Source organism: Xenopus tropicalis, chromosome 6, assembly GCF_000004195.4.
Source record: "Xenopus tropicalis strain Nigerian chromosome 6, UCB_Xtro_10.0, whole genome shotgun sequence".
In the NCBI taxonomy this organism is placed as follows: Eukaryota; Metazoa; Chordata; class Amphibia; order Anura; family Pipidae; genus Xenopus; species Xenopus tropicalis.
In genome coordinates, this window is record NC_030682.2 from 38,711,019 (window position 1) to 38,727,495 (window position 16,477).

Genomic DNA, 16,477 nt, shown 5'->3' on the forward strand with positions numbered 1-16,477 from the left:
CTCTCAAACTTCATGTGCTTACATTCTAATTTCTGGACACTTCTCTTTTTGACAGGTGATGACTTATCTATTCCAGTACCTCTTCTGGCATTTCCAGCCTCAGTGAATACAGCACCTGTTTTCTCCATTTAGAGTCTTACTAGCTACTGTGCCACAACACACATACAAACTGCTATCTATCTTGATTGGTATAAAATAATTTATAATACACTATGTACACAATGTAACACCAATTACTGCCTCTGCTTTTTGGGGGGGGTTGCAATACCTTTTTTTTTGCTGGTGGGACTGGTAATATATGTTATAATGTGCCTAACTAGGTTCGCAGTGATTGGTTTCTACAGTGTGAAACTCAGACACTTATTGCTCAATTGGAAACAGGAAAACAAATCCTATGGTTAACACTGCTGCTTTGCAACACTTGTTTAGGGAGTGGAGTTCTGACTTGGGCACCCTTCCTCCGTTTAATCTGGTTTCTCCCACACTCCAAAAACATACAGACAGGGCTCCTGATAAAACTGATACTAGTTTGTTTTGTGAATGTGGCACTTTGTGAGCTGCACTGGGGCTGATGTGAATGAAGAAGAATCTATAAAATGCAGTGTAAATGTGTCACTGCTACATTTGTGAAACGCTGCCACAAAGCAAGAGCAGACTGTGGTCAGGATATATCAAAAAGTCACATGGTTTTCAGACAGGAACCACAAGAAAAAGAATTAAACTTCTTTTTAACAAACTAGAAATTCTTTGTACACTTACAATAAGTCCAGATTTCTTCTTGGCGCAAAAGATTCCACACACTCCACAAATAAGAAACTGCAAGAAAGGATGAGAAGGAAGCAGTTAGCAAGGAAAATAGATACAGGTGTGGGACCTGTTAACCAGAATGCTTGGGATCTGGGGATTTCCGGATAAGGGGTCTTTCTGTATTTCAGATCTTCATAACTTAAGTCTACTAAAAAATTATTTAAACAGTAATTAACCCCAATAATATTATTTTGGCTGCAATAAGGATTCATTATCTCTTAGTTTGGATCAAGTACAAGCTACTGTCTTATTATTACAGAGAAAAAGGAAATACTTTTTAAAAAAGTAATTTATTATCTTAAATTAGAGTTTATGGGAGGTGGCTTTTCCATAATTTGGAACTTTCTGGATAATGGGTTTCCAGATAACGGGTCCCATACCTGTACTTTCAAAGCAACAATAATGTAATGTGACATATATATGTATATATTTTATATATAGAATATATAGTGAATAATATACCCCCTATCGTAAAATATAGGGATATTATAAGTATATAGGGTGACTTCTAATATCCTCATTTTTTACAACAGGAGGTACTTTATTTATTATAATATTAATATTAGTGAATCATGTGACAGAAATTACATCACTAAACTCGGATTATAAATGATGACATCACTAAGCACCGTTCATAAGGATATCATTTACAGTTTGGTCCTATAGGGAAATGACCAAACTGTATATTATAGAGATATTAAAAATCATCAAGGAGTTCCATGACCATATAAAAGTACAAGGCTAAAGGCTGAGTGCTTTTATACAGGTCACAGAAAGCTGGGGTGATTTTAATATCCTCATATTTTATATTAGGGGGTACCATATTTACTATATTAAACACAATTGTATAATTTAGAGGATATTCATGGCTCTTGTGTATTATAAATTCATTTATTTAGTTCACAGGTTCTCAAAGTTGTTCTCCTTAATCTGCTTCCACCCCAAGAGATATTCACATGCAGCACAGAAGGATCAGTAAGTGGATTGGTAATGATGGTAGATCCACCTGTGCATTTAAATGATTTACTAGATGGATATGGGAAACGTACACACTTATAAGTTATATTATTAAGTATTTTTTAGTAGCAGTTTAGAACCCCAACCATTAATTTGGATCACTCAACAAAGGAGGGCAGGGTGGGGTCAAGCCTCACTGGTTGGCAACTGAGTGCTTTCTTACAACTGCTAGTGTTTCCCAGGTAAGTATATTCATTTTTGACTGGAAGGCAAATTAATTATTCTATTCTTCCCTTATTAGATTGATACTAGAATATTCAGCAGATTTTTTTTTTCCAATTACTCTGCGTTTATTATTGGCTCAGAACGTGACTCTTGCTATACATTAGCAGTGAGTCAGGCAGCATCCTTTGGCTCAGATGGAATTTTAGCAATAAATGCTACTTCGGATCCCTATAATTGTGGATCATTTCTGCATTATTTAAATTAGCCTTTTTTATTAACACCCATGATATTATCCATTTTTTTAGTTTCTGCTATTAAACATAAGATGAATTTTACAGCGCTCTGGGTGAAACGTGATTTGCAATGGGATATGCTATGCTTCGGCCTGTGTTTCAGGATCCAGTGCAATATATACCTTTGTGAGTTGCCTTTATTATACATTCACTGGCTATTTTATTTTCTTAAGGGACATGGGGGGGGGGGTAATGTACAGTGGTTGGCAAAGTTATGGAAGTAGTGCATCTTTGTAACTACTTCGCATGGAGGATTGAAATTTATAGTTCAGCTACCAAAGGGTAGAACGATTTTCAGCAGAGTCACAGCAGAGTTCTGTTCTGGTATCACCTGGACTGCCTCTGCTGAGCATGACAATGTATAGAATGTGTCAACTTTGAGGCCATTAGTATATGATAATCACCTATCATAATTTGGGTCAGAGCCTTCCTTTTGATTTTTGGGATATGGCAATTTTATTTAACCTGATAAGCTCTTGGTCTTTCTCATATATATATATATACAACAATTTAATTTTGAACTGGTGGGGTGGCTGCTGTGTTGACATTGTATGCTGTCTGATCTCATTCTCATTTGACAGTTCTCGTGACTGAAGATAAGAAAGGTTCTATGAAATGGAAATGACAATGTCACGTAAAAAATATATATTTTTTTTTAGAACAGTGATTTAGAATGTTTTTTGAAAGGTGGGCGTTATGGGGCTAATCAGGCTAAACAACCAGATTACAACAGCAGGCATAGGTGCTGTTATCAGGTTTGATTTTCCATCAGATCGGGGACCACATCAGCTCATTGATGCAGTCCCTGATCTAGATCTGGTCAATTTTAGGCCAGATATCAGTCGGGTAGACCCGCTGGGGGTGCCTATATATGGGAAGATAAACTGCGGAATCAGTCTGAAGGACCAGAATCAACAGCTGAAATCTTTTGTACGTGTATGGCCACCTTTATGTGGGCCTGCATGCATCTGTCTTATTTTTACTGCTAGAAATGGCCATGTTCTATATAATAGAAGGAAAATAATTTTCCTTGAAATTCTCCTTTACTGTGGATCTTATGGAAGCTATAGGTACCATGGTAACCCAGGATAGTACCCAAAACTGGGGGCAACTCAGGGGTGTACAGGCAGCTATTTAATGTATCAATTTTTTTTTTCTATGGCGCACCTATGCTGCCCTGTCTGCCTTACTCATACACTGTCCTGTCATACAGTAATTACAGCTTTCTTTCTTTCCTTTCTTTCCTTTCTTTCTTTCTTTCTTTCTTTCTTTCTTTCTTTCTTTCTTTCCTTTCTTTCTTTCTTTATTTTTTCCCACCTTCAGAAAGTCTAGAAGAGTTTCAGTAAATGCAATTACCCTTTAAAAAAGCAAGATATTTTTCCCATCGTTTGCCTATCTGCTGAGTGCACATCAGCATGAATCAATGAATTGTTTACATATTGATGAATCCCTGGGAAATGTGCTTCACCATTGATTTGTTTGGAGTGCATGCTTACAAATGTTTTAAGTGCTTTCAGTAAACAGAAACCTGCCGTTAACTAATAAGATCAGAAAATCCATTTTCAGTACAGTGCTATCAGATTAGGTTTGTACAGTACTTCTTTAGAGAGAGTGTGGAGTATTTTATTCTAACAGGTTTCCTAGAGCACTATAATACAGTCTAATATGGACATGTATTTGATTGCCCCATTAAAACACTAATATCCTCATTCTAATTGAGTACCTGCTTTATGAAGCAGTGAATAAAAATGTTGCATTCCCTTAATTACATGTGACATTAGCTCTAATAGTGGGGAGTCAGCAAAATTTTATATGATTAGGAAGTCATGTTTTGGAAAGGTGACTGCATTAAGGAAAGCATAAATAGAGGGTTTTCCAATCCAAAAGGATTGATTGTTGTTAATAAGTGGAGCAATATGTTATTTTTATTAACAAGAGACAAGGTCACATATGCAGCAGGTAGAGGTACTACAGTTGTAGGGCAGCAGTGAATAATCCCCTCCTAAGACATGACATATAGGGGCAGATTTATGACAAGTGTATTCTTACTAAGCTCAGTAAAAAGATACTGGTGTCACGACTAAGCAGGAAACGTCACTGGAAGAAGTCGTTGAGGAAGGACCTCTCCTACACCTCCCACTAAGGAACACAGCCGCTGGGGGTGAAACAGGACTGGAGCCAAGTGAAGGAGTGGCAGGAGTGCCGAACCAGGCGTCTAGGCAAAAACGGAAGGCAATCGGATGGTCAGGCAGGCAATAGGTCGGTACAGGCAGCAGGATTCAGAATCGGAAGTCAGGCCGGGTCAAAATAACAAATATCAATCAGGAAACAAATGCTTGGCGTCTTTCACAAGGAAAATGATCACTTCGCAGTGATCCTAGGCCTCTGGCGTCTTTTTAAGCGCAAGGCGCATGCGCGGGCGTCAAGACGCACGCCGGCGTCAGAGCGTGCGCGTGCGTCAAGGCGCGCGCCGGCGTCAGGGCGTGCGCGTGCGTCAAGGCGCGCGCCGGCGTCAAGACGCGCGCTGGCGTCAAGACGCGCGCCGGCGTCAAGACGCGCGCCGGCGTCAAGACGCACGCCGGCGTCATAGCGTGCGCCAGCGTCAGAGCGCGCCCCCTTGCGACCAGGTGGACGGCCACGACGAGCAGGTACCTTACAACTGGTGCTGTCACAGTTATCAACCCTCTTCCACACAGAATGATTTGTTCCCTAAAATGTTAATTTTCAAGGTTTAATGATTTTAGGGGTGTTAGAGCTCAGACCCTATAGAACAGAATGGTGTTTAGCGGCACAGAGCAGTTAGACACATTCAGACTAACTAACATATTGATCTGCTTCGACATGTTAGTTAATTCGTTAAAAATGTTCCCAACTGTCAAGAACGTATTTAGTAACTGATAAAATCTGTTCTAGGTTTTTATGACCTTATTTACAAAAAATGTTAATTTTCCTTCAATATGGTTTTCTTTTTATACAGAATTCCAGAATCATTACCCATTACTAAAAACTGGCGCTGTTTTGCACCAAACAATGTAGGCAGACATTGCAGTAAATCATCCACAATGTCCATTCAGTGTAAAGCACAGAATTCCCTTAAGTCTCTGCACCTAACATCTCATGAATGAATCAATGAATCTCATCCTAAACCCCTGTAAGCCAATGGAGTAAGGTATCAGGGTAACAATGATGCAAAAAGAGTTCTGTATAATGCACTCCTCCTTCTCCATTCTACATTGGCTTTAGTGCTAATAAATAAAGCGTTAAATAAAGAAGTGAATGAGCATATTGAGAATTAATACTTTCGTCTCCTCCCACACTGTTTCTGGAGTCAAGGAGGAGGAATTCAGTTATTGAGCTGATATTGAGCCTGAGATTATATTGCCCATGAAATGATTGCAGTAAATAGATTGCATTATTTGTATTAATTTAGTAAGTTTTATGTTGTTAAATGTGTTTATAGAACAATACCACATTACAGAGAATGCTAAATCTTTCCCACCTGTCCCCATCAGGCTCATTTCCATGGCAAACACATACACAAACATAGCAATTTCATTAGAAGTCATTGAGCCTCCCAGCATGCTTGTGGACTGTGGGCAGAATTCACCCAGTGGAAACCCACACTAATATGGGGGAGAATTCCAATTTCCAAAAAAAAAATTAAAAAAAAATCCAATATCCAAATTGTCCATCCTGTAAATTGTGCTCCTAAGGCATGCATCATCCTAATGGCATCAGGCTCTTACGTTTTTTTTATTGTTTGTAAGATTCTTTTTATTATTGATGTATTTGTTACTTTACTAATGTTTACAGGGTAACCCTTTTGAATTAAAAAATAACAAAAGTGGTATAAAGGTGATACCTTTATTGGCTAACTAAGATAACCATAGCAAGCTTTCAGAACATTTTAGTTCCTTTTTCAAGCTGATTACCTTTACTTACTTTACTAAGCGTCACATTATGGGACCGGGATTTGTCAGTGCGGCAGTGAATTGGATTAATGCACAACATTATAGGGGAACCTAAATGGAATGTTTACTTGCACCACAGCAAGCGGTGTAAGTATCTACCTGTGACATTGTTGTGCTTTGATTTAATGGGCATACATATATTACACAATCGTGCTTCAATAATTTATCATCAGTGACTAGGTCACCTGCTGTTACCAGAAAATATATTGAGCTATGCGTGCTATTTCTGTACATGGTATAGATTCCAGAGGTATGCGACAATGTTATATAAGAAGTAAACACACTGAAAGAAATGAAAGGGAAGAGAGAGAGTGTGAATGGCTAAAAGTAGACCTGTGTGCATTAGTTCTTATCAGTGACCAGATTTCCAGTAAGATAACCAAGCAATCAGCATGCAGTGCTATCTAAAATATAGGTTGAATGTACATTTAACAAATGGTGCATGGATTGTTTACACCCTATCCCATTTCAATCTGCAGAGCCTGAGTTAATGAGCTCTGTATAATGAGCTCCTAATTTAAAACACATGCTTACAGGCACCCTAAATAAGGGGATTAAATAGCTGGTGGGTTGATACTAAATTAAACTGTCTCCTCCCACATTGAATTTGAAGTGTTAAGAGTGTGGGAATAAGTGAAAAATTAAAACAATTCCCAATGCAATTTGTATATCTGCTTTGATTTTTATTTTTTATAGGATCTGTCTGAAAACAAGATATTTTGGCCTTTCTCATTCTAATGCAGAAGCAGTCTTTCAAATTTGTTCTCTCATCTGAACAGCCAGTGTTTTTGCCATTCTCAGATAAACACTTTTATTAGCACTTCAACCTTATGCAGTCAAGCACTAGCTTCTTATTCTTGAGTCTAAATTTTACTATTTTATCTAGATTTGTATCTTACATGATGTTTTTTGCAGTGTTCATATAACCGCAAACAAAGAAAATCTGAAAAGGAGTTTAAGAGGCAGTTCATCTGTAAGTTAACTTTTGGTGTGTTATAGAATGTCCTATTCCTTGCAACTTTGCAAGTGGTCTTATGTATTGTTTTATAGTAGTTTAATTATTTATCTTCTTCTTCTGCCTCTTTCCAGCTTTAAAATAGGAGTCACTGACCCCAGGCAGCCAAAAAACAATTGTTCTGTGAGGCTACAATTTTATTGTGGTTCTTACTTTTTATTAATTAACTTAATTCATTCATTTCCTATTCAGTCCCTCTCCTTTGGACAGGGATCCCCAACCTTTCTTACTCGTGAGCCAAATGTAAAAAGACTTGGAGAGCAACACAAGCATCATAAAAGTTCATGGAGGTGCCAAAAAGGGGTTAGTTTTTGGCTAATAGGTAGCCTCTATGTAGGGGGGGGGGGGTTGGTAGTAAATCTTGTTTTTATTCAACCAAAACGTTCTGCCAAGTCAAGAATTCAAAAATAACTACCTGCTTTGAGGCCACTGGGAGCAACATCAAAGGGGTTGGTGAGCAACATGTTGCCCCCGAGCCACTGGTTGGGGATCACTGCCTTTGGATATTCCAGTCTCTTATTTAAACCACTGCCTGGTTGCTAGGGTAAATAAGACCCTAGCAACAATATATCAGCTGAAAACCCTATCTATCTATCTATCTATCTTCATTGTCCTAAACTATAATTGCATTTCCTGTTAGGCAGTGTGACTTGACCTAGTTACCTTCAAGCACATCACTGTGTAACTGTAGAGTCTCATGTTAACACTGCTAGTAGCAAATATGTTTTAGATTTTAGTTTTAACCAGGCTTGCTAAGTCTAATTCTAGCATGTGGAACTTTTTTGATGCAAGAAACAGCCTGAGCTGTTGTTTCCTGCCCATATCATGTATGTGGCGAGTGCATGCCTGCATCTGACGTTACTTCACATACACAGTACCGCAATGTAATACACTAAATATACATACAGCTTGTTTCTTCATGGGTTACAAACTATACCTTTCCAGACCCGATGCTATTGTGCCTCTCTGACAGTTTCCCTGAGAGGAGCATTTATAGTCATCCAAGGCAATGACTTGACAAATGTTTCTACTTTTTAATATAAAATTTTGTTGTCTGCTTCTTTAAATTTAGAAACTTACTGAACCGTTTTACTGATCTCTGGACAGGCAGTGCAGGCCTCCTGCAATTCTTGTCCATATTTCCCCCAGCTGGAACATTATTTCTGCTTTGCGCATAGACATCAACAATAACTCCCTTAACATCCAGGGAAGATCATTTCGATTAAAATGCTTGCAACTTGCCCCATCTGCCATTGCACGAAATGAACAGACATTATTGGGGTACAGAAAGACAAACATTAAATGTAATGATTTTTATTAAATCTTAAGTTACTGTATTTATTTTGGTTGCCTCAAGATCTGTTTTAAATTGACTTAATCTTTTTTGTCCATATTTGGAAGGCAACACACATATACCATTTACCATATCATATAATACCATACAAAGAATGTCAAGCTAAGGGGCACATTTATTAATCCACGAACGTCCGAAAAGCATCCGAATGCGTTTTTTTCGTAATGATCGGTATTTTGCAGGTTTTTTTGTAAATTGTTGCGACTTTTTTGTAGCCGTTATGACTTTTTCGCAAATTGTCGCGACTTTTTCGTAGCGTTACGACTTTTTCGTAGCCGTCGCGCCGAGTACGAAAGTTTCGGATTTATGAAAAATTTATGAAAAAGTCGTAACGGCTACGAAAAAGTCGCGACAATTTATGAAAAAGTCGTAACGGCTACGAAAAAAACGGAAAAAATACGAAAAAGTCACAAAATGTTCGTTTCCAATCCAAATTTTTCCCATTCGGATTCGTGGATTAGTAAATGTGCCCCTAAGTGTATGGTGTGTATGGGAATAGGCAAATTATATATATATAGCTTCTATAGTGATGAGTGAATCTGTCCCATTTTGCTTCACTGAAAAATTTGTGAATTTGCGAGACAGCGCAAAATTCGTGAAAAGCCGTAAATAAGTACAGCATAAATCATACACATACAAATAAAACAATTTTACCGAATTTAACACATTTTTATGCACTTCAAAATAAGTTTATACGGATATACTTTGTTAAATGGTGTGAGTGTGAAAAAACTGCCAGGTAAGGTGTTTGTTCTGATTAAATATTGCTTGTGTTTGGGGAAGGTGTTGCCATACCTCTGCTTCTTCATTCCCATCCACCCTTCCTATTATCTCCATCCATCTTTTTAGTTCTCCTTTCTTTCTCTAGTTATTTATTTTGCAATTTTCAGGTGATACAAATGTATATTGCAAATATAGCCTGTTAAAAACAGGAAAAGTAGAACAAAAATATGTGAGATCTTGAAATGCATGGCACTTTACTAGGCCTTGCACTAGATAGGTCCTGGGTCCTCCAAGCAGTCATTTCCAGGGAACAAAGCAGGATAAATGCCAGTCTGATTATCATAGCCATCTCTGATAAGAAGGTGCAGTGTCACATATGAGTGTGTAGCCAGACTAATATCTGTAGCCTCAGCCTTTCCCCAGATCACTGCTGCATATCAGGAGATAATTCTGCTTAATGTTCAGCTCTATTGATCCCCTGGAGCACAATAGCTATTGAAGTGATGGCTCAGCTGAGATTTTGAGCTCTGGCATTGAGTAGAAACACTGCTGCACACCAGAGGATTGCAGAGTATAATGTTCAGCTTTGTTGATCTCTTGGATTGCAACATCATTTGACAAATGTTAAACAGGAAAAGTGTTTAAGCCCCCAGAGGTGGACCGAACCTTTCCCAAAGGCACTCTGGATAATGTAAGTTATGTCTTCCTTGTCTGTTTACTTCTTTCTATTCTCTGAAGTACCAGAAATTGGAACTTGGCCCATTATTGTTATTGTAAGCAAGAGACGTACTATGGTTAGGTATACGTCATTGTGGCCTTCGTGTGAGTGCTGAAGCCATACAGCTATGTAGCCACATGCTTTATTGAGCAGCAACAAGGGGATATATTCTGTATTAAGGTACATAGACTTCTTTAGTGCATATATATTAATGTTTCCTCATATGGGCCCAAACAGCAGTGTGTTCACAACACAAACATTTGCCCCTGACTGGCAACAGCTGCAATTTGTGCCTGCCCTATAGGGGGCAGTACTGTAGTACTTCCTTGGATGCCGCTTATCTGTGCTTCCTTCTTTAGCTGCTTCCAGAAGCAACCATGGATGGACACAAGGTACTCCTGTAGGCCTGTCCTAAATGATCAGAAACCTAACTATATATATAGCTATATATATATATGTATATATTTGGTAACACCAGGTGATTACTCACAAATCTTTTAATTAATAATAAACCACACCCAAAAGTATTTCATGGCAGCTGATCACTAAACCCACAACAGATTATTAAAATGATACAAAACAATCAATTTGCTATATGTATATAAGTCTAAGTGGACCTTAAACTTAACGGAGAAAAACATGTCCTAGCCATGAAATAGCAGGGTGCCCCTTCACCATAGATATAACATTTACTACACATTAAAGTACAGCTAAAAGTGTTCCTTTAAATTCACTTACATGCTATGCAATGTATTTGTCATAAACAACTGGAAGTTAGTTTCTTATCTGCCTTTTCCGAATACCTTCAACTGGGTTGGCTGCAATTGCTATGTACCTTGTGGGTTGATAGGTGCAGTTTGCACCCCATTGGCACAATGACAGTTGCACCCTGTAACCCCTGGTTCTGATTTTACCACCTCATTTCCAAATCTGGAAGTCATAGCCTATAACTTTTTTTGGACTCCTAGCCCCCATTATATTTTCCTAATTACATTTTATTATTGTTTTATCAGGTACAGGAAAATATTTTACACATCTTACTCTCCACCTGGAAGTCAGTGGCACTGAACATGCTCAGGTACTCTGGCCTAACTGAATATGTGCAAGAATATGGGATCTTAGGTTGGCAACTGTAGAGATATGAATTTTAGAAATCAGTACAGGTGTGGGATCTGTTATCCAGAAAGCTCCCAATTAAAGGCAGGTCATCTCCCATAGACTTCATTTGATTAAATAATTTACATTTTTAAAAATGATTTCATTTTTATATGTAATAAGAAAAGGCAGTACTTTGTACTTTTTCCCAACTAAGATATAATAAATCCCTATTGGAGGCAAAAAAATCCTATTGGGCAGTGATCCCCAACCAGTGGCTTGTGAGCAACATGTTGCTCCCCAACCCATTGGATGTTGCTCCCCGTGGCCTTTAAAGTAGGTGCCCATTTTTGAATTTCTGGCTTGGGGGCAAGCTTTGGTTGCATAAAAACCCAGTATAATGCCAAACAGAGCCTTCTGTAGGCTTCCAATCCACATAGAGGCTATTAAATAGCCAATCATAGCTCTTATTGGCATCCCCAGGAACCTTTTTCATGGTTGTGTTGCTGCCCAACACTTTTTCCATTTGAATTTGGCTCACAGGTATAAAAAGTTGGGGATCTCTTCTATTAGGTATAATTCAAATTTAAATGATTTTTTTAGTAGATTTAAGGTATGGCGATCCAAGCTATGGAAAGATCCCTTATCTGAAAAACCCTGATCAACATGGATTTTAATCTAGTTAGAGATAGGTCATATGTGCATTTGGCAGGGTGATTTTCCCAAATAGTGGCCCTAAACTATAACATCCATTATATTTAGGTAGCCACTGGCAGGGCTGATGGTTATAAGGTGAAGGTCATAGTATGCATGTACAATGTAAGGTCATAGTATCCACATACAATGTACTCATCGTGTACATACTAAAATAGATGTCAGCTGTTTAAAATATCATTTGTCCTGTGTTTTATAAACATTTTCCTCCATGGGGCCCATGGCAAATGCCCTAACAGCTCTGGTTTATGATTAGTTTTTATTTTTTTAGCTTTTGATGGCTACCAGAAAAAAAGGTATACAAATAGACTTATTATAATAGAATCATTACATAACAGTTGGTAATTTTTTTAACTATTCATCACCTTAGCACCCCAAAGAATAACGTACCATAGGTGAGTAGAAGGCCTACACCCACACATCCCAAACAGTGTTGATGAGGAACTTTTACTAAGGGAATGAGTTTATGCAATATGTTGCATATTTGTCAAAGAGATTTTATCATCATGCTAACTGTTGGGTACAGCAATCAAGGCACCATTCTGACCCACAAAAGCATGTTGAATACCGGATATTAAGTGACTTGTCGTGGGTCACAAAAAGTTTCTACAAGGATTTAAACCAGCTACCCGGAGGCAGAGGCTGATCAAATTACATTTAGGCCAACTTTATTATAGTATCAACAGAATGTTTCTACTTTTTTTGCAAAGTATAATTTTTATTTAATTTAATTAATTATTTGCTTATTTTATGTAAAAAAAAAAAACACACTCATGCCAAGAGCAGGTATAAATAAAAGTAAACTTACTTGTGTGTTATAGCACGAAATGCATTTTTAAAATAGCTTTTGCAATAAAGGACTCTTCTTATATTAAAGTGATACTGACATGAAAAAACTACTTTTCAAAATATGAATCTACATAAAAAGTTACCTATAGGTCGTGTTGACGGTTTTTCACTGACAGGTTTGCTTTTGTATGTAATTGTTACTTGAAGTTTATAAACCTGACTGTTTTGCCAACCTGACTGTCCCTTCTCAGCCTGTCAGTTATAGCTTCTAATGCTAATGGACAAATATGGCCGCCCCTCTTTGAGAAACATGGAAGATCAGACAGGTAATGTAAATGCATCAGGCACAATTATAAACTTCTTGCAAAGACAATGTTATGATAGATGTAAAAAAAGATTTAATTTGTGGTGTCAGTATCTCTTTAACACCTGCTCATGGGGGTCTGTGAGTGTCTGCTATTTTTTTTAATAAGAATGACCTCCCCAAGCTGCAGGTCGGGGCAAGTGCACCCACACCCCATATTTCTACTGGTGAGCGTTTTTAAGTGTATACACTCTACCATATTTCACACATCTAAATCTTATTATGAATGAGATCGAATTTCATTTTTTGTCATACATAAAACGTATTGCATCTTTCATTGTCTTAAGTTTTAATTGCCATGCCCCAAGTGTACATGTACTGAATGTCCCTACACCTTAGACAGCTCTACAGAGAGGGGGTTGCTGCACTGGGAAAAGTCTTAATTTAGATAATAATAATAAGCAATACTAATGGGCAAACTAGAAGTTTTTGATAGATTAAGTCATATCCCTCAAAATTCCCAAACTGGCTTGCCATTCTCATTTGTCCAATAAAGTATCCTAAGCACTGATATACCTTACAAAACCTGTATCACAGAACAAATTTAATTGTGCAGAATTATATAAATCAATACATATAAGACACTATGCTGTATTTTACACTGCAAAGATAATAATGAATAAGTTGTCTTTATTTCTTTTGCTTAAACAAGCAAAGAAGGACATTATTTTACAGACCTAAGCACTGTATCATGGCAGTAATGCAGTTATGTAAGCCTTGGAAACATTCCGTGATACATCTGCTGTCACTCCGATATACCTAACTGTGCTGTTAAAAGGATAGTTTTTATTTTTAATAGCATCAAATCAGCTTATTCCTTGGGCTTTCCCCCACATGAAACTCAGCATCATCTATTTCTTGATATACTGTATTCTGAATTATCTTCACTTATGTCTATCATGGTTACCCATAGCAATGCAATAAGGTAACTGTGTAAATAATATATAGAATTTCCATACCAAGGTGCAGCTCTGCATATACAAGTTGTGCTATATAATAATGATATACATGCATACTTCCCACCAGTTCTGATTTTCTTAATTTACAAAAGCAGTCTACAAGGCTTTTCTAAAAGAAAATATGTCATAATAGATTTCCATGAACTTGTAATACAAATAAAACATGTTGCAGAAATTATTTTTAGCATGGAATCGACAGAGTACCCACCATGCCACAGTGTTTAGCACGTTTAATATATTTAGCATTTCAGGCTCAGTGCCAGAGCTATTTATGGCAGTTCAGCCACAAACAGTGGAGCTGTGTTTGCATTCTCATTCAGTCTGCAATATTATGAGCCAAACATACAGGGATCATTTAATATTGGGATCGGAGTATCAGCAGGTTCATTTTGGAAATGACATGAAATCACATTGATTTAGTTAAGCCCTGAACTCCTGCTGAACTAATCACGGAAAGCCCTGCCTGCATTACAGCATTTAATGAACATGTCAGCTCCAATGTCTCTGATAATATATGTCTGGAATGACATGATGAATGATATGCAGACTGAGAAACAAATGGGAAGCTTCCTCTATTGAAAATCATTCAGTAACCCCCTGATATGCATCATCAGCCTTTACTTTGCTAAGCAGGAAGCATTGGCTGCGTGGGATACTCTGTTGACTCAGAGCGACACCAGGTAGCACAATATAACCATGCTGTTTAAGATTTTATTCAGGGGCAAACATCAATCTATATATACTACACAGACACTCATGGACTCACATTCCTGCCACACACAGACTGGGGGTTGATGCAAGACTTGCCTAAGTCTGTCAGGTTGCTGCTAGACAGTAAATAATTAAATAGAGTGAAATGGCTAACGTACACACGCCCCGCTCCATACCGGAGAAGAGTCTCCCAGCTGCGGCTTCTGCTCCATCCGGACTCTGAAGAAAGTGACAGCTCCCACGGCCACACTGGACAAGCCCAGCCCTATCTCCAGCACAGACAGCACCAAGAGACTTCCAATGATCTGCCTGCTGGTACACATGCTGCTCTGGTCATCATTCCTTCCAGGTTAGCAAGGGAAAGCCAGTCATTAACCCCTCTTGTATTTCCCCGCAGTCTTCAGCTTGTGCTCTTCTCCAAACTTTTCTTGCAGCAGAGCATTTTCATGTTTCACTTAAAATGAAGCCGACACTTGCAAATCCAACTCCAGAGCAGTAATGTAAGTGAGGGAAGGGCAAATAGGCTGAGCAGGAGAGGTGCCCAGATCAGTGTAGGCAGGACATTCCCATTGCAAAGATGTGGCTGCGCTGTCTAAGGTGCTGAACAATTCCAATTCGCTGCCTTGCTTTGCTTTCACTTAGGCAGCCTTATTTCAATTGCCTTTGACGTGCTCAAGATAGTAACCTGATGAGATGTGTTCCAGACTGCATATGCACGAGCACAGAGACACGCTGGGTCCTAAAGGCACCTATTAAGGACTCTATACTGGGTACTGCTGCACTTACACACAGTGCATTCCCTAGTGCTAAATGCTGCATATGGTCTTAAGTCATTTTCCATTCCATTACATCCCTAGGAGCCCAACTGCTAAATGTACTCTTTTTAATACAATCTTCCTCTGTGATCATATCACCTCATAACACCTTACTGGGGCCAAAACAATCTGCATTTATTATTTATGAATTTTTCCTTTATGCTTCTTTTTAGTACAGTTAATTCCCCCAACCAGCCTTGCCACAAAGTACCCACTGCCTATCCCAAAATTCAGATGTCCTTGTTTTTTTGGGCCAAAATAATCTGCATTTATCTTAACCCTTGTACATTTTTCTCACTGACAGGCACTAAATCCTGGATTTCACCTTTACATAGTTGGGTTGAAAAAAAATCCATTAGTCCATCAAGTTTAACCCTTCCAAATGAACCCAGCACACATACAAACCTGTTCTGAGCCATCTACACTCACATTCATATACCATATATACCAACATCAATACTAATTGAAGATTTTTAGTATCATAATAGCCTTGGATGCCTATGTTTCTTTTTAGTACACTTTATTGCCCCAATCAGCCTTGGATGCCACAAAATACCCCATTGTCTATCCAAAAACTTAGATGTCCTTGTTCTTTTAAATGCCAATGTAAAATAATGTTTTGTGACAAGTAAACCCTCTAGTAGCCCCTCTTTAAGCTTCATTATTTCAGCCTTTTAGGACTCATTTCTTTATATGGATGCTGAGAGGATGGCACTGACTTGCCAGGGGGCATCCAGCCTCTAACAATGGAATGTGGTGAAAGTTATAAATTTAAATAATTTTCATATGAACTAAATTTTGCAGTGTGATATTCTTCATAGTTCATTACATGTCGCATTTCTTAAGTACTGGTTACATATACTGGGCAAACATTCAATGCCAAAATTTGTTTCTTCTGGTGGACGAGGCGCATGCAAAACCTATAATAAATACACACAGGGAAACTGTTTGCGTTGCTGGTTTTGTT

The 16,477-nt window shown here is 38.1% G+C and overlaps 1 protein-coding gene across 2 annotated transcripts in view; it reads right to left on the reverse strand.

Annotated features, from left to right (window-relative positions):
- The window catches only part of tmem196 (transmembrane protein 196), a 32,543-nt gene extending 17,135 nt beyond the window's left edge, over positions 1-15,408 (reverse strand). The window contains 2 exon segments of one of the 2 annotated variants that reach the window (NM_001102979.1): positions 760-816; positions 14,854-15,334. In NM_001102979.1, the coding sequence (NP_001096449.1) occupies positions 760-816; positions 14,854-15,018 (222 nt within the window). In that variant the 5' untranslated portion in view covers positions 15,019-15,334. 2 annotated transcript variants of the gene reach the window in all.
- Positions 15,409-16,477: the final 1,069 nt, after the last annotated feature.